Below are 19952 nucleotides of genomic sequence, written 5' to 3'. Positions count from 1 at the left end.
TTATTTTCCAACTGAAGCCTCTCACGGATATCTCCCCATGCTGCTTCTCCTGTATAGGCTCTATATAAACCTATAAGTCTAGTTTTCTCCCTTCTCTTACTTAAAGTTTCCCACCCTAGTTTCTTTAACATTTCTGATACACTACTCTTTCTCCTGAAATCCCCTGTTACAAATCTTGCTGCTTTCCTCTGCACACTATCTATTTCTTTTATTAGGTATTCTTGGTGAGGATCCCAAACACTGTTTGCATATTCCAATAATGGACGAACCATACTTAAGTAACTTTTCTCTTTTAATTCTTTGTTGCATCCTTTAAGTAGCCTCATTATGACATGTAACGATCTGTATGCTTTCCCAACAATGTCATCCACATGACCCTTCCAAAGCAAATTACTTTCAAATCTTACACCTAAGTATTTGCACTTGCCATCTTTTGGGATAACTACCCCATCCAAAGTACATTCAAATTCAGTTTTAAAACTCCTGTTTGTAAATGTTGTAACAGTTGATTTGCCTCCATTAACTTTCATGTTATTCTCTTTAACCCATTGTTGGATACTCTCAAGGTCCCTTTGTAATTCTGAACAATCCTCAATGGTATTTATTTCCCTGTAAACAATTATGTCATCTGCATACAATCTTATTTTTGATGTTATATTGTTCCCTAAATCATTTACGCATATTAAGAAAAGTAACGGACCGATTATACTACCCTGTGCAATTCCCTTCCAAACTTTCTCTTCCTGCGATACGTTAATTCCTACTTTGACTTTCTGAACCCTTGAATTTAGAAATGTTTTTACCCAACGTGTAACCCTTACGTCCAATCCTATTCCCTCCAATTTCTTTAATAATATTCCATGTTCCACTCTATCAAAGGCTTTGGAAAGATCTATGGCTATGCAATCTAACTGGCCTCCTGAATCCAATTGATCTGATATGTCCTGCTGAAATCCCACCAGTTGTGCCTCACAAGAATATTTCTTTCTAAATCCATACTGGCTCCTCATGAACCAATTTTTATCATCACATATCCCTCTGATGTACTTTGATATAAAACTCTCCAGTATTTTACAAACTATACTGGTCAGGCTGATTGGTCTGTAGTTCTCTGGTTTCCTTTTATCACCCTTTCCTTTATAAATTGGTATTATTATAGATTCCTTCCATTCCTTTGGTATTACACTATTATTTATGACATAGTCAAAGGGAAATTTTAAATAAGGCACTGTGTACCACCCCATTGTCTTTATCACCTCCCCAGTAATTTGATCACTTCCTGCTGCTTTTCCTTGCTGAAGCAGTTGGATTTCTCTGAAAATATCTTCATTTGTGAACGAGAAGCTTCTTGTTTCCCTCTGTGTCTGTCCCTCTGTAATTTCTGTTTCGGTGTCCAACTCCTGACAATCATCTACTGAATCTCTAAATTCCCTACTAAAGAGGTTTGCTTTCTCAGTATCTGTTAAATAGTGTTCACCCCCTTCTCCCACCATTATAGGTATTTGGATTCCATTTCCTTTTTGATTCCTGATATATGAATACAGCTTTTTCCATTTCCCTTTGTGGTCATTACGCTCTTGAAGAATGCCATTCATATAATTCTCTTTTGCTTCCTTTTTTACTCTATTCAGTTCCCTCATTAGCTGTTTTCTACTTTCTCTACTCTCCCTACCTTCTTTGATTTTCCTGTTTACTATTCTACATTTTCTTTTTAATTTTCTTATTTCCCTTGTGTAATAAACAGGGTCTGAGGTCATTTTACCCTTCTTAACAGGTAAAAATCTCTTCTCTCCTTCCCAAATGATTCCTTTGAATTTAGCCCAAAGTGTATCCACATTACTCCCTTCACTTATCCAACAACTGAATTGTGATTTAAGGTAAGTCCCAAATTCATCAACTTTAGTTTTTCTGTACAATTTCTTGTCTTGTGTGACCCTCTTATTAAGCCTTTTTGGTACCAGTCCTACATCCATTATTACAGCCTTATGGTCACCTATTCCTTCAATTACCTCAGTTTTATCAACAATTTCCCGTGGTTTAACCAAGAATACATCTAGTAAGTTATTGAGACGAGTTGGTTCTTGTACTACTTGTGTAAATCCTCCCTCCCAAATTAACTTATTTGCCAGTTTCTGTTCATGGGCTTCACTTGCAGCTCCATTCCATTCAACCTCAGGCAAGTTTAGATCTCCCCCAATTATTACATCATTATTATTGTTTTTATGAGTATAATCTATTATTTTCTCAAATATTTCCATGTCTCTTTCCTCTCTTCCTGGCCTGTATGTTCCTATAATTCCCACCTCCTTCATATTATCACAAATTAATTTTATCCCTAATATTTCATCCCTTTCATCGGTAAACCATTCATGTGAACAATATGTTTCCTTCACCAGAATAAACAGCCCCCCTCCCTTTTTATCTCCTCGGTCTCTACGATAGACTGTGTACCCTTCTGGAAATACTTCTCTATTACCCACCCCTTCTCTCAACCACGATTCCACTCCTATCACCACATCAGTCTCATAAGATTCCATCAATGTACCGAATTTTAATTGTTTATTTACTACACTCTGACAGTTTACCAAGAGCAATCTCAGACCCCCTTCCTCCCTAAAAATTGACTGTTGCAATTGGGTAACTTGAAATTCCTTACTTTCCTGAGTTTCATTTACTAGTTGGCTGAGCCAGCTTGAAGTACAGCTGGCTCTTTCTACTAGTTTTCCTGGTCAGTATTATAACTCAAGGGAGTTGCCTTTTTTACAGTATATATCTTATGATTAATAAAATCTAGAACAATATATGCTATCTTTCGTTTACCTGAATTGTTTAGATGAAGGCCATGCTTTGTGTAACAGTGTCTCTCGAAACTGCTGCTATCATGGTAATCATGGTGCCTGGGAGGGTTACCTTTGCTAATGTCACTGACAAACCATCGCACAATAAGGCTTAGAGTTCGTCATTGCTCTCTTGTGTTTTTGCCAGTGCGGTGAAGTCATTTTCTAGTGAGATGGCTTCAACACGGAACAGCGTATCAGCAACAACATTATCTGCTCCCTTTAGATGCTGAATATCAGTCATGAAGTGGAATATGAAGGACAGCTGATTGAGTTAGGCTACGGGTAGTTTTTCTCTGTGATAAGAAAATGAATAAAGCAGAGGCTTGTGGTTTGTATATATGGTGCAGTGTTGTGCTTCCAGTATACTGTATAGCAGAAGTGCTGGACAGCCTCATACACAGCTAACAGTTCCCTGTGATAGGCCAGCCAGGTTGACTGATGTGCTGAAAGCTTCTTGCCGAAAAATGCTACAGGCTGCCAATGGTGTCCAACCTTCTGTTGCAAACATGCTCCAACTTGAGTATCTAGAGGCGCATCTGACAATGGATGAGCGACTTGAGTGGTTTGCGCTAGGCTTTGTTTGCATTCATGGAAGGCACGTTGCAATTCAGGTGTCCAGGGGACAGGTTTAGAGTCCTTAAGCTTAGAATCAGCTAGGAGGTTCACCAATGGTGCCTGGAGTTCAGCTGCATGTGGTAGGAAACATCTTCAGAAGTTCACCATGCCCAAGAACCAGCAGAGGCCCTGGACAGTCTTCAGTAGAGGATACTCCGGGAGAGATTGGATTCTCTCTTGCAGAGGTTTTGTACTGCCCTTTGCCAGCCGGTAGCCCAAGAAGGTTACCTCACTTGTACCTAATACATACTTGGTTGGATTTATGACTACACTGTAGTCAGCTAATCTCTTGAAAAGTATGCACAAATGGCACATATGCTCTTCAGCATTCTGGGAAAATTCCAGAATGTCCTTGATGTATGGGAAACAGAAGTTTAAATCCCTAGCGACCTCATCCATAAAATGCTGGAAGGTTTGTCCAGCATTTTGTAACCCAAACGTCATATCGGGAAATTCAAACAGCCAGAAAGGTGTCATTCTACCTTTGCCAATTTCTTGAGATGTGAAGGCTGACATTTTACCACTGATCCACAGATGATATTGATGATGGTGAAGTGAAAGAGGATGTAGTGCAAGTGATTAGAGATAGACTTCTATAATTAAAACCTGGTACCCAGACTAGTAAATGTTTCAATATTGGCATTGACTAGAGGAAAAAAGAAAAGTGATTTTTAGTAAAAGTTCAGTTAAGTAGGTATTGATTTTTCCTCAGTTTAGATCTTTATATCCTCCAGTACTGGATATACCTTGTAGAACTGACAGTGGTTGTTCTGATAAATAATCCTGATATGTTTAAGTCATACTTACATGATAACCGTGCCCTTCACTCCTCCTCGGCTGGTTTGCATCACTTTAGACACGAGAGCTTGACGTAACTCCTCGGGGTCGACACCCATGAGACGTGCTGCAAGAGTGAGAGCCTTCTCAGAACTGGCACATACTCTGCACCCACCTTTGGTATCCTCAGGGTTGTCCTCAAAGGAAATATTTCCCAGGTGCAGAACTGATGCTACCATTGTATATATGTCCAGTCTTTCACTCTCGCTCAGGCCCAAGCGATTTAGTGCCTACAACATATAAGAACGAATGAAGTGGGGCATGAAATGATTCACCGTCTGTTTCTTATATAATTTATCAGTTGCACAAGACATCTTGTTATGCATCTCAACAGCAGTAGCAGTAAAGTATGGAAAAACTAGTGAGAAAACAAATGACACATAATTCATGATACTGTTGCTAGGGGACTAGTGTTTACAATATGGCTGAGAAGGGAAGACTTGTGATTCAGCAGCGATCAACAGTTATGATTCTCTTTTATGAAACAAAAAATGTGACTCGGAAGCATTTTCAACACAGTTCAATACATGATGGGCCCTTTGCAACAAAACCATTCACAAGCTGTATGAAAAATTTGTACAGAAAGGAATAATACTGGGACTGAAGCAACCTCTTCTGAAGCCTATTTGTTCACCGGAGAATATGGAAACAGTACGAGTTGCTGTACAAAGAAGTCCTGGCAAATTGTGTACAATAGCAGCAGTGCAACGTGGAACATCCAGATGCTCCATTCAACGGATTCTTAGAAGTAACCTCCATATGTGGAGCTTGATTTCAAAAGGTACCATATCCAACAAAAAAAATGATAAATGAGCTACAGGTGTCAGCTCTATCTTGTCATGTGTTAGAATCTCTCAGAATGAGCATAATGAGCAAAAAGTACCAAATCCCAGTCATAGAGGACGTCTAAGTTCACAATTGTTTTCAATAAATACTGTATCCACATTGAGTTTGCTACCAAGAAATACCAAATCCGTTCAATCAATGACGTGAGCAATTTTTGTTACAGGAAATCTGCTATGACAGCATGGACTTAGTTACCAGCAAGTGTTCATGCTTTTTGTGCTTTTAATATGCTGGAAATTCCAAACAACATTAGGGATGAAGATCTTTTTATAGTTGTCTTTTATGAAGACTGATATTACAATGTTAATGTGAGTAATATGTTTGAAAAGCTGTGAATGTAGGAAATTAGGTACCAAAAACTCAAAAGATACTAAATGCATTTTAAATTTCCTAAAATAAGCTCATTAAATCATCATTAACACATTGAGTCCCAGAGCGGTCCTGCAGCTGAATTTCCTGTCAGAACACAATGATCCACAGGGACCACTGAGTAAGCACTGAACATATTGTTCCCTGGAGACCAGAAGACCATCACAGACCACTGTGGTCCCTGTCGAAAGTTTGGTATGTCTGGGGTGCGAGTAAGAAAAATGTGAAGTACAAAATGATACTATCTTATTGTTTTACATCATCATCATCATCATCATCATCATAATCTTCAAAATTTATTAACTGTCTTCCCGTTGGACTGTGATTTTTTTTATTAATCTCTTCTCAAATGTAGAAAATTATGGGCTAAATTATAAATATGCATAAATGGAATGAAAAATATGTTTTTTCTGACAATATTCATACTGGTCGCTAGGAGCCACCATGGTTCTGAAGTAAAATGTTCTGCTACGACCACTGGTTCAGTGCAGCTGTCCAGGAAAATTTCCTTCACATTTATAGGAATTACTTTCATTTAGATATTTTTGGATCATTTGTGCTTCAACAGTCACAATCGCATGCATTTATGTAATCATTGTTTTGGGGCGGCATTTTAAATAGATAGATAGATAAATAAATGTCTTTATTGAAGTAGTTAAGGCCATTAGGGTTCTCTTACACTAAAGGAATTATTGTGCATTAGAATGATTATTCATGCTATTGTAATTAATCTATATATATATAAAACAAGAGTTTAGTCTGTATATTGCTCAGAATTTCAAAAAGGTATTTCTGCATCAGTCATGTCCATAGTAACAAGGAAATACACTTTTTACTTTTCCGTAATGTCTGTCTGTCTGTCTGTCTGTCTGTCTGTCTGTCTGTCTGTCTGTCTGTCTGTCTGTCTGTCTGTCTGTCTGTCTGTCTGTCTGTCTGTATGTGTGTACACGCATCACAAGAAAACGGCTGAAGAGAATTTAATGAAAAATGGTATGTGAAGTCGGGGAATGAGCCGCTACAATCTAGGCTATAAATAATTTTACTCACGCTGAGTGAAATGGTAGTTTAGAGGAAGGTCTAAAATGTTATTCTCAAATATCTATATTATTAGTGGTCCTATCAATAAATACTACATAACTAAAGTTATATAGAATTAAATTTCTGATCATTTATGTCATACATTGTTACTGTACCGTCTTTGATAACACAGATATTTAAAAAATTGTATTTTTGTTGCTAAGTCCATGTCAACGCCGAACCACGAGAAAATGGGAAAACAGAATTTAATGAAAATTGGTATATAGCGTCAGGGAATAAGAAACTAAAGTCTAAGTTCTGAACAAATTTATCTACCCTGGATGAAATTGTAGTTTAAAGGAAGGTGCCTAAAATTTATTTTTAAAATACCTATGTTAATACTGGCCCAATCGAAAAGTACTACATACCAAAAGTTATAAAGAATACAATTTCCGACCATTTATGTTTTATTCACTTTAACCTATCGACTACGATAAGAGTGGTATTTCGGCCCCTCCCCAAAAAAATAAGAAGAGTGTTGACATATCACGGCTGTCTGCGGCCTGGTCATTCCAGCTCTGGAACTTTGGACTGTTACATCGGCAGCGTAGCACTGTTTGTTTAAAGTGAGAAAGTGTGTGGTTTTTCACTTGTGAAAGCATTCCTTTTACTCGCACCATTCCTACTGACGTCAATGTAATGACCTATGTTCATTTCTGTTGGGAAAACCACTAAGACAGTCTTTCTGAGGAAGTTAACAGGCAGGTGGAGAGCGAGTGTCTGCCATTATAATGAAATTCCCCAACCTGATTGTGAATGATGGTAGGCAAGTAGGACAACCATTACAATGATAATTCCATAACCCAGTCTTCATATGAGAAAAGACGTTTGGTGATTTCTCTGTTGCGTTTCTAGGTTAACGTTAATAGCTATGCAATTTATTACAGTGTTGCTCACAATGTGTCCACTACCTAACCTACAATTCTGTATAGGCCTACAATGTAGAATTCCGTGGTGAAGCACGGGTACATCAGCTAGTCTATATATCTATATAAATAAAGTTTTTTTTTTTTTTTTTTTTTTTTTTTTTTTTTTTTTTTTTTTTTTTGCTAGGGGCTTTACGTCGCACCGACTCAGATAGGTCTTATGGCGACGATGGGATAGGAAAGGCCTAGGAGTTGGAAGGAATCGGCCGTGGCCTTAATTAAGGTACAGCCCCAGCATTTGCCTGGTGTGAAAATGGGAAACCACGGAAAACCATCTTCAGGGCTGCCGATAGTGGGATTCGAACCTACTATCTCCCGGATGCAAGCTCACAGCCGCGCGCCTCTACGCGCACGGCCAACTCGCCCGGTATAAATAAAGTTGTAGGGGGTCCGCTGTCTGTAATTTCTTTTGTTTTGCCACTTTTTCAGATATTTATCCATTTTAGGTCAACTCAAGACTGAATCGGTGGTTTTCACTTTTCGTGTCTGTTTGTCTGTTTGTCTGTTCCACCATCACGTTGAAACGGCTGGATAGATCCCAACCAAACTTCATATTTAGAGTATACTCATCCCGGGGAAGGTTTCGATATGCATATCATTTTAAAATCTTTGAATAGACGGGGGCTGGTTTTCCTTCATTTTCTCTTATACTATTGATTTTCTGTAAACTCCGTGGACCGTACGTGAAATGTCCCTTCATTATAAACAACTTTTGTTATGTTCAAAATTTACCTTACTCTTCACATGATGGAGAAATTTACTATATCTGCAGGTATCATGCTCTGCATTGAGTGACCGACAGACCGACAACGAACCTACAGCTTACCATGGCAATGTCTCTGACTCCTTGCCAGCAGGGAAGTAACGTATTGCCATTTTCCTCATCATGCTTTCAAATTCGTGGTTATTCCTTGGGTAGAAGGCAAGAGAGGCGTTAATCGGCCTATCTGCGGGATATTGGTGGAATATCATTAGAGGTTATAACCGTCCTTGAATAGATTAAGTAATAACACCGTTAGTCATCTTCTTATCTGTTTACCTAAGAATCACTGCGCCTAAATTTCTCCTCTGTTACCGCTTTATTATATCCATAACTCACAACAGTATAATTTATTGAGGGGCATTTGATTTTTCAATATATTCAGTTGGCATTTACATCTTTGTCGTTATCTGGCTGTCCTCAGTTATAATCCATTTTCTATTAATTTCAACTTTCTTAACTGTATTATTTTCTTCCTTAATTACTCCGTATGTACATGAGTGCTAGAATCTACTGGATATATTTTCACCAAACTTCATATTTAGAATCCACCTGTCCTTGGGTAGGTTTTAGGGCAAATATTGTTTATAAATCCCTGAACTGATTGGGGGTTTTTATGAAACCAAAACCGTGATTTTGCACTCCCACAAAATATACACAACCAAACTTAATGGAAATTCATTTCTAAACCCTTTTTTATGTGCATCATTTCGATACGAGGATTTATAAGGGAGATATCATTAACGGACTGTTTTTCGGTACAAGTCCCATCGGACTTAACTCAAGAGCGGGTGCATATAAAGCGTACTTCTTACAACTTGAAAACTACTGCAGATATTCAAACCAAACTTTATTTTTAGCATCCACCTGTCCAAAGGTAGGTTTTAAAGGTCAATAACATTTCATGTTCCCAGAATGGACTGGTGGTTTATAGGGAACCAAAATGGTGATTTTACTCTTCCACAATATATACAGTACAAGACCAACCTGACTGGAAATCGACCAAAGTGATGGAATTCCATCTCTAAACCTTTTTTCTTCATGTGCATTTTTTCATCAGGAGGATTAATAAGGGAGATATCATGAATGGTCAGTTTTGCAGGTTAAGTCCAGCGGATATAGCCCAAAAGATGTTGTACGTGGAGCAGATTCCTTATCTATCTATATAAATAAAATCGTAATGACTGTTTGCTTCTACATTGACTATTTGGGCAAAATTTTCGCACAGCTACCCGTTTAAGGGGTAATAATGACCATCTGCACATTTTTTTGGTTTAGTTTCCTGAAAGTCCTAATTTTTACTCTCCTCACCCAAAATCCAGATTGCAGCATAATCTGCCAGACGAAAAAGAAAATTGAAATTTGACAAAATTATAAGTTTTAGCCTGTAATGGACGGAAAACTTCCAAGGTCTTTAAATTTTTCACTTTTTATCTCCGAAGAATATCGAAATATGAAGGCAATTTTAATGATGGTGCAGACCTTCAAAAAGTCCTATTACATAACGTATTGCACAATCTCCGTTCAATTTGGAATGATCTACAACGTTGGTCTTATGACTTTTTGTCGTATCTGTATCCCTTTTACATAACCCTACTGTTCAACAGACAAATATGTCACTAAAAGCTGATTATTATACTTCACTTTCATTACTTTTTCCTTTTTTAACTAAAATACTAAGGTGTACACCTTATAAAAAACAATATTTTATCGTACTGACTGTCAGGTTATATATGTATATACTTTTTAATTATATTCATGTTTATATTCAATACTATTAATGTAATATTACTGTAGGAGTCACAATTAATGTAATATATCTTTGTATAGTTGTCCTGGCTGATGATGACATCAAACATTGTCAAAACCGGTACCAAATGTAAATAAACGTGATGTTTTAAATGTAAACCTTCACGTAATATATTGTATTGTAAAGGTGGATATTAACTTTCCCATTTCTCTATTATACTTTCGTATGTCGATCTATATATATTCACTGATGTCGATTTGTAGCGATCGAGAAAGGGTGTGTCTGCTATTATAATCAGTACTCCTCACACCGACTTTAACTGGCATTAGGAATGGGGTCCTTCTCCAACTCCTGTGTAACTGGCATTAGTAAGGAAGGTCTATCATTGTAGTTCACTTCTCGATTTGACTTGCAGAAGGCAAGGGAGCATGCAGTTTTGTTTAAAACTCCCCTACCCGATTGCATTTGGCAGTAGGCAAGGATGCCCGCAATTATAAACAAATGTCCTCATCTAAAATGTGACCGGCATTAGGCATAGTGGCCTGCTATTTTCATGGAAACTCACCAACTTGGTGTGACTGGCAGTAAGCTGGCTGATAGTAGGAAAAGGCGCCTGACATTATAATGATAGGTGAACAACTCAATTTCGACTGATAGTAAGATAGTTGCCTGCCATTATAATAGAAACTCCTCAACTGTTATCTGTCCGGAAGTAGGAAGGGGGGGCTGCCATTGTACCGAAAACTCCCCAAATCAATTGCGACCGTGCAGTAGGCAATGGGGCCTGCAATTATAATGTAAACTTCCCAACTCGATTGTGAATGGCAGTAGGCAAGTGAGCCTGCCATTATATAACAAATCTGTAACAAACACTTTACATTGGAAACAGCGTATGGGGACCTCCCCATGCTGTTTCTTGGATAATGCTAAGAGACATGCAATTTTACAACAATCTTATTTACTGCATGTACAGTATTTACTTCGATATTCAAATACAATGTAGAATACCGTAGCGAAGCACGGGTACATTTGCTAGTATAAAATAAGTTTTTTCTGTACATTGCTCAGAATTTGAAAGGAATGGTATTTCTGTATCGGTCATGTCCATAGTAACAAGTCGGGGATGAGCTGCTACAATCTAGGCTATAAATAATTTTACTCACGCTGAGTGAAATGGTAGTTTAGGGGAAGGCCTAAAATTAAATTCTCAAATATTTATATTATTAGTGATCCTATCAATAAATACTATGTGACGAAAGTTATATAGAATTAAATTGCCAATTATTTATGTCATACATTGTTACCGTACCGGCATGATAACACAGATATTCATGAATTTGTATTTTTGTTGCCAAGTCCATAACAACACCGAGCCATGAGAAAATGGGTAAACAGAAATTAATGAAAGTCGGTGTATAGAGTCAGGGAATAAGAAACTACAGTCTAAGTTATAACCAATTTCATTCACCCCGGATGAAATTTTAGTTTAGGGGAAGACGCCTAACATTTAATTTTTAAATACCTATGTTATTGGTCCTATCGAAGGTACTACATAACAAAAGTTATAGAGAATACAATTTCCGACCATTTACGTTTTATTCAGTTTTACCATACTGACTATGATAAGAGTGTTATTTCAGAGTCGGAAGAAAACTAAATGTGAAGGCCTACAATATTGAAAGCGTATAACATTGATCAACAATAACGTTACATTGACCATTGTTTGTTGTGATGTTCTGTGTCTCTTATGCTGCCGCTCAACTCAGATCGATGGGATTACTGCTACGTACTGAGTATAATAGCCTGACTGAATATTGGCAGGAAATAGCTGGGGAGTTGCAAAACTTTCTTCTTCAGCATGCCATTCCTCTGGTTCATGCATTTTCTGATACTGCCAGTATGTAACAGACTGGTTCATCATAGTATTCCAGCTATTCAATCCCTACTCTGACGTGCTGGTCTGAATGAGCAGTGCGCATACTTAAGGCAGAGACTCAGTAGTAGTAGTAGTAGTAGTAGTAGTAGTAGTAGTAGCAGCAGTAGTAGCAGCAGTAGTAGCAGCAGCAGCAGCAGTAGCAGTAGTAGTAGTATGACCTGGTCTAGAATTACAATTTAGGCCTATTCCAAATTATAGCACCACAATTCACTAACTCAAAATTCAACCCTGAAAAGAGCCGTTTCTGAAGAAAAGCTTCTTCCTCTTCACTTTTATTAAATTCTATATTCATTTTACTCCAAATTAGCATGAAGAAGGGGTTTCTCCTCTGGCTTGGAGGTAAAATTTACCCCAAGTCGGATAGATTTTTCCGCCGCCTGTGTAGTGAACTGAGATTTTCTGGCTCATCGAGTACTGCTAGGAAATAGATCAGTAAAAGGGCATAGTTTTTGCCCTGGGAGTCTCCACTATTCGACACCCCCACCTGGCCGAAATAAGACGAAGTGTGTTCACGGATCACGGCTGTCTGCGGCTTGGTCATTCCAGCTCTGGAACTTTGGACTGTTAGATCGGCAGTGTAGTACTGTTCATTAAACGTTAGAAAATGTGTGGTTTTTCATTTGATTGAGTATTTCATATGAAAGCATAGTTTTTAATCGCGCCATTCCTACTGACGTCATTGTAATGATCCTTGTTCATTTCATTTGGGAAAACTACTACGACGGTCTTTCTGAGGATGCAAAAAGGCAGGTGGAGAGTGAGTGTCTGCCATTATAATGAAAAATCCCCAATCTGATTGTGACTGATGGTAGACAAGGAGGCTACCGTTACAATAAAAATTCCCTAAAGCAGTCCTCATATGAGTAAAGACGTTTGGTTACTTCCCCGTCGCGTTTCTAGAGTAATGTTAAGTGCTATGCAATTTAATACAATCTTGCTCACAACGTGTATACTACCTAACCTAGAATTCTATATACAATGTAGAATTCCGTAGCGAAGCAAGGATACATCAGCTAGTACTAAATAAAGTTACTCTAACACAATCAAAATATGTTAAAACTGAAAGAAAATTCCCCCAGTGAACATACATATTACAAGTAATGAACTTCATTTCAGTTCCGTATTGACTTTAAATATTTAGGATAAAATACTAAAAAGAATTTTATTTTATTAAGTCCATCTACTCAATACAAATTATTGCCATTTAATAAATGATCTATCTAAAAAGCTGCATAGTAGGACATGTTTCAGCCTAACGTAGAGATCATCTTCAGCTTCAAATACACAAAGCTGAAAAACATTTAAAAAACAATGATACGTAAAAAACTTAAATGAGATAAAATAAAATCAGCAATTGCAACAAAAATCCATGTTTAGAAATGTTCATCGCTTCAATCTTGTTGCAAGATGAATCTAGTTGTAACAGGTATGGGTACAACCATGTTTACCATAACTATTGATTGGCTGGAGGAATACTTTAGAATTATGAAGACTGTCAAATGCTATCTCAATGTCACACTTCTGGAACAGAGTGAAATTTTGAAATCCATACACATCTTTATGGAGAATAAGAATGTAACTAGGATCTAAAAGTGAAACCAAACAGTTGAGTGTGAGAAGGAAAAAATATAAGGTTGAAATAAAAGTTAATAAGAAGAGTCACAAACATTACTCACTTCCTCTTTCCTCCAGGCCTGTGCTTGTATTATTCAAGTTGGGTTGGTGTTGACCTTTACACTGACTTGGGACTACTCTCAGACTGTGGCTGGTTAGGGGAAACAGCAGGTGAGGGGAGGGAGAGCGAGTAGAAGGATGGGAGGACGGACCTGTAATGCGTGTTGCAACAGACTTAATTGTACATTGCTTCAGATCTTTTTCAATTATTGTGTCAACCAGAATGTTAATTTTTTCTTGAATTTCATTAAGATTATAGATGGGATTAGATTTTTGATTGAGGTTTATGTAAATATTTTCTAAAATGTTTAATAAAGTTCCCTTTTTAGTTATATGTAGGATATCTAAATCTTTATCTATGGTGGGGAATGAGTGATTGTAATCTGTTATGTGTTCACTCATAGCGAAAAATCTCCTGTATTTAGCTGCGTTAAAATGTTCCTTGTAGTGGATGGGAAAATTCCTCCTAGTCTGTCCAACGTAACTAGCATCACACTGGTTACACTGCAACTTTTAGGCCCCTGATTGAAAATGTTTATTGGATTTGATGAGTATTCGTATTATATAAAAGGTTTGAAGTAATGTTATTAGTTCTAAAAGAGACGTTGAGGTTCTGTTTTCTAAAAATGTTCGAGATTTGGTACAGATTATTACTGTTGAACGTGAAGGTGACAAAGTCAGTCTTCTCTTTTGTTTGTTTTTTAAGTGTGGTAGTGGGTTTATTTTTTATCTAATTAAGAATTATCTCAACAAAATTGCTATTAAACCCATTAAGGCATGCTATGGTATGGATGGTGTTAATTTCTCTCTTGTAAGCTTTCTTGAACATGGGGATGTTCAAGGTTCTATATATCATATTATAAAAAGAAGCCTTTTTGTGAGAGCCGGGATGCAGCGAATCCTGTCTAATCGTTTTAGCTGTCTGGGTGGGTTTTCTGAAGATTTTGAAATTTAGATGGTTGTCACTTCTCCTGATTTTAAGATCTATAAAATTTAAAGATCTCTCTGTTTCAGATTCAACTGTAAATTTTATGTAAGGAATGTAATGGCAATAATTTGTATTGAATAGGTGGACTTAATACAATTCAATTCTTTCTAGAATTTTATCTTAGATTTACATGATTGTAAAATTATTATTAGCAAAGTCATCTCCGTACAGGCCATGGAGGCCCTCGGAGGGGTGCAAGGTAAAGGCTTCCACTATCCGTGACCTCGTCACTTGATGGGGTAGAGTAGTTAGCTACGCCCGGCCACCTTTGTTCCCAGGAATTAACCTGGTACTCATTTTTGGTGTAGGCTGAGTGAACCTGAGGGCCATGTGCACCTCTGGAAGTGGAAATCTCGTTTCTTATATTTTATGACTTCCTGATGGGAATTCGAACCCACGACCTTCCGGGCGAACCGAGCACGCCTTTACCGCCTCGGCCAGGCAGCCCCTAAAATTATTATTAATGATAATAAAAATAATATAAATAGTAGTATAGTAATTTGCTTGTTGAACATCCTCAGTCACATTGAGTAAGTTTGTAGTTGTACTATGGATTTGTCAGAAACTGGACTGGAAAGGATTAAGGAGATTATGGGTTTGAAGGTACTCAGACATTTGTGTATGGACAATATATATTCTAGATTTTAGATAGAGCTAATAGAATACAGATTGAACGAGTCTCCCTCATTCGAAGGCGTCTGACTGTGTTTTTCTGTGTATGGCAGGTATATAGAGCTATTTTGCTACTGCTATCGTGATCATAAAAATGTCTGGGCATTCCAAGAGAATAGCAAGGAAAATGGCAAAGAGAATGTTACCAGGTAAGGATTTTGTTCATTACTGTAAAAATATAAATCAAGTTTTACAAAAAAGCACATTTGTTCCTAACACATTCCACTGCTTCCTGAACTTATATAAGCGCAGGTGCTGTCTTGCCAATTTATGAAATAGAATGACCTGAAAATATCTTAAATGAAAGCATTTCCTATAAATGTGAGGGAAATTTACTCAGACTGCTACGTGGGACCGCTGGTCCCAGCAGAATATTTTGACATCGGGACCATGGCTACGAATATTTTCAGAAAAAGCTATTAATTCCATTTATGCATATTTACATTTTAGCCAACAGTTTTTTACATTTGAGAAGAGATTAACACAGAAAAAAAGCATGGTCCAACAAGAAGATTTAAAAATATCGTCTGGTGCTCTGTGTTAAACACATAAATTTGGTATGAGAGTCAAGAAATGAATACAGAATTGGGTCACATTACTTTTAGAAGAAAATTACAATTACTGTTATGGTAGTTCAATTTTCTAATTTCCTGAAAAATTTGTTGGTACCTATAGAAATCAAGCTCCATATGTGCCCCATACAAGATGACCTCTGTGCATAACCTCAGTGATGAACACATTTTGATTTCTAACTTTATTCAAGCAAATACTGATGTTAGCGATTACCCTATGGCATATGTCTTCCATGATTTCACTGTTAGCTTGAAGAATAAGTCTTTTGAACTCCATTAGATCTTGCAGATGTTTTCCTTTAGGTACCCCCGAAGAAAAAAAGTCACATGGGTTGAGATCTGACGATCAACAAACTCTTAACAATGTCTGGTTTTCTGATGAGAAATATTTTCATTTGGACAGTGTAACAAACAAATTTGTTCCACAGCTTCTTGCTACTGTGTTGCCCTTCAATATGCAATGTTTCACATAACATAGAGTAAGGTTGTTTACTGCAAACACTGTGCTGGATATTTTACACAAACATTTCAACATGCGGGTCATTTCGCACAGGTTTCCAGTTTGTTTTAGGGATGGACAATTTGTCCATCCAATAGTCCAGATCGCAACCCATGTGACTCTTTTTCTTCATGGGTACCTAAAGGAAAACATCTGCAAAATCTAATGGAGTTCAGAAGACCAATTCTTCAAGCTAACAGTGAAATCATGGAAGACATGTGCCAGAGGGTAATCGCTAACATCAGTATTTGCTTGAATGAGGTTAGAAATCAAAATGGTGACAATATTGAGCATGTGCTGAGTTAGAGCAATTTTCTACAATGCACTGTTTATTGTAGTATATGCTTGTTTGAGATTGTTTTCACAATAAAATTTGTGTTAAACAAAATAGTGGCTCATTTCTCATGCCACCCTATAAGATATGGTTTAGTTATGGAATGAATTCTCAGATAAAATATTTTATTTGTCTATAAATGATAATATATAGAAAATGACTTCATTTAAATTCAAAAATTTTATTATCAAAAATGTTTCAAATATATGTCATATAACTATATAATTTTTATTCAATACCATCCTGCTACCATATGTGACAGTAGACGGTACTATCTGTGACTATCTGGCTGAGAGTCTGGTGGCCAGTACCAAACCAGGCAAGGGAGAACCAATGGCTGTGGACAGAGGAGTTTTCTCTTAGCAGGTTTGATGAAACCTGTGTGTAGGAAATGACACAAAAATTTATCACAACACTTCTGCCTTGCAGATCAGATAGAGGACTTCAAAGGCTAAGGGAGTTATCCCTAACAGGAAAACCTCACATTGTGTTAGGCCCAACAAGCCAGCAAGGGAAGAAAACTGTCAAATCGCTTTCAACACTAAAATGAACCTCGGATGTAAACAAAAGCCAAGACATAGACCACTTCCTATTCTGGTAAGGATAACGGTGATAAGCCTGAAGTTAAATGGAATTTGTCAAAGAAGAAAATTCCTGGACAGAAAAAAAAATTCAAAATAGCAACATTAAATACCATAACCCTGACTGATAAATGTGACGAGCTTGTAGATCTCATGGAAAAAAAGAAAGACTGAGGCCCATGGACTGAGCAAAACAAAGTGGAAAGGGAAAGGAAATACCGTAAATTGCTGCGGAAAGATTACAAACTCTTCTGGCATGGAAATAAGAAGGAAACAAGGAATGGTTTGGCATACATATTCAGCAAGAACATCGATGCTGTGGCCGATGTAGAATATGTTAATGAATGAATGATTAAGTTACAACAGAAAATCAACAAAATGCACCCTGACCATTTTTCAGGTTTATGCTCCACAGACTGGGTGTAGTCCAGAAGAGAAAGGCAACTTTCTTCAAGAATTAGAGGATCACGTCAAACTCTTGTTATGGGAGACCAAAGTGCTCAGGTGGGAACTGCAAGTACAGGGTATGAGGCAGTGATCATTCTTCATGGATATGGAAAGAGGAACCATGAGGGTGAATGTCTGCTTGACTTCTGCATATGAAACAACCTAATAATCAAGAACACCTGGTTCAAAAAGCAGCTGAGCCATAAGATCATAAGGTACAGCTGGAATGGAGAGCAGAAATCTCTTATTGACTATGTGTCATTGCAGACAAAGATGCTGGAACATTTACAGTAGAAGTCCGTTATAGCGAGAATGCATAACCGGGAAGAGTGTACTCGCTATAACGGATTATCGTTATATCCGATTTTTGTACAAAAGCCGGAAAACCCTTCATGCACTTTAAAATCGGTATGAAATGGCAATCAGGTTGTTCAAAACTTGCGTTTCCGCAGATGATATCCACACTACGGCTTACTTGTTTGTTATTTTTCGTAATCCGATACTATGTGAAAGTGTATGTTTAATTTCATTCTGAAAAAAATATAGTACCGTATTTCTCCGAATCCAAGATGAACCCCACTTTTTCCTTCAAAAAATTTTAATCAGGCTCAAAAAAAAGTTTGTAAAATCATATGAATGCCTTGTTGTACAGTAGGCCTACGCATTTTTAGATTATTTTTAGACGCCGAACATTGACTTTTGCCACGCCGTTTTTTTTCTTTTTCTTTTGCGGCTGCACAATTATTCTTTTTTTCCGCGGGTTTAAGGACCACTGACTTAACATTGGCATCATAATGCCGAAGATAACTGGTTTTCCGGCAATACCTATTCCATGCGTCTCTACAGTACGACGATCCATCAGGAAATTATTCTTGCTGTCTATAAAACTGTTACTTTTACGCAGCGTCAGATATAACCGACTGCCGCTACACGCACGTCTCGCTTGTCGGGTTCGGCCAAATTCAGCGGCTAGCGATGTATAGGCCTAATCGCGTACGTTGAAAGTCAACGAACGAGTTTATTGCGCCACGGTATGGCCATTCCGCCCTTGCGTTTTTCGTGCACATACCTCACAATTTCATCTTCGACTTCTTTAAAGCGTCCTAGTTGCGTACCAAGGAATGCGTTGTTTGTACAGTACGCACTTCTTTTTTTAGCTCTTTGTCTTCACGCTAACGCCAAATATTGGCTTTAGTTAGGCCTAGCCGTACTTTCTTGCGCCTGCACAATTATTCTACATTTCCGAGTGTTTAATAAACATAAACTTAAAATTGGCATCATAATATCGACTAGAACCCGTTGAAAATTTGCCGGCAATACCTTTTCCACGTATCTTTACCATACGACTATCCATCACGAAAATATTCCTGCCGTCTATAAACCTTAATTTTACAAGTACAATAGATGCGTTATGACTCTGCACTGAGTAGCCATGGCTTTTCTAAGAATTCGAAGGGTCGCATGCTTTGATGCCATTCTGCAGATTTGAGAAACACGCAGGCTCTGTACAACCGGTTGTCGCGGCTGGCGATGTGTAGTAAAGAGGCGGTCGTTTATTGTCTACGACTTCTGTGCGCGTGTGAAAAGAAGCAGCGCGGTTCAAACAGCGTCACCTAACCTAACCGTATATGTAGCCTAGGGTTGCCAGATGTACGGTATTGCCCGGAACAATACGGTTTTTTCTCATTTTGTTCCGCGTACGGTGCACCCTTTAAACCGTACGCCCAATGTTCCGTTTTTTTAAATATCACGGTTTAGACAATAGTATAGTATCAAAAGTGCGCGGTTATGGTCAAAATATTCTGTATTCTGACCTGACCAATGATCAGCCATCACAGTTGAGAACAGCGCTTCTGGCAGTGTTCTAGCGGTACTAGCGGGCATGTAGTCTCCTCCATTCAGTGGTTTAATTGGTCTAGAAAAACTGAAGAACATTTTGATGGTACTTTCGTTTGTCTAAAGTAAATCTCCATCGAATGCATATACTGAAAGAGTATTTTCAGTAATCGCAATAAAATGGAGAGATGACAGAAACAGATGCTCAGGCAGATACAATAAAAATGAACTTCTTGTGTACTTCAACTATGATGACAATTGTAAGGAATTTCTCAAGAAAGTTTTGTTGAGTAAGAAACTGTTACAAATTGCTTCTTCAAACGACAAGTACTTGTGAAATGTTAATTTCAATGTAAAGACTAACACACTATTAGTTTTTAATAAGTACCTACA

The 19952-nt window shown here is 37.6% G+C and overlaps 1 protein-coding gene across 3 annotated transcripts in view; it reads right to left on the bottom strand.

Moving 5' to 3' along the window:
* jar (Myosin heavy chain 95F jaguar) overlaps positions 1-19952 on the bottom strand; it is a 562711-nt gene that overhangs the window by 238658 nt on the left and 304101 nt on the right. For all 3 annotated transcript variants that reach the window (XM_067138002.2, XM_067138003.2, XM_067138005.2), the window contains one exon: positions 4263-4522. In XM_067138002.2, the coding sequence (XP_066994103.2) occupies positions 4263-4522 (260 nt within the window). The remainder of the gene's footprint in view (positions 1-4262; positions 4523-19952) is intronic.

This window comes from Anabrus simplex, chromosome 1 (genome assembly GCF_040414725.1).
Source record: "Anabrus simplex isolate iqAnaSimp1 chromosome 1, ASM4041472v1, whole genome shotgun sequence".
Classification (NCBI taxonomy): domain Eukaryota; kingdom Metazoa; phylum Arthropoda; class Insecta; order Orthoptera; family Tettigoniidae; genus Anabrus; species Anabrus simplex.
This window is presented reverse-complemented; position numbering and strand designations above follow the sequence as displayed.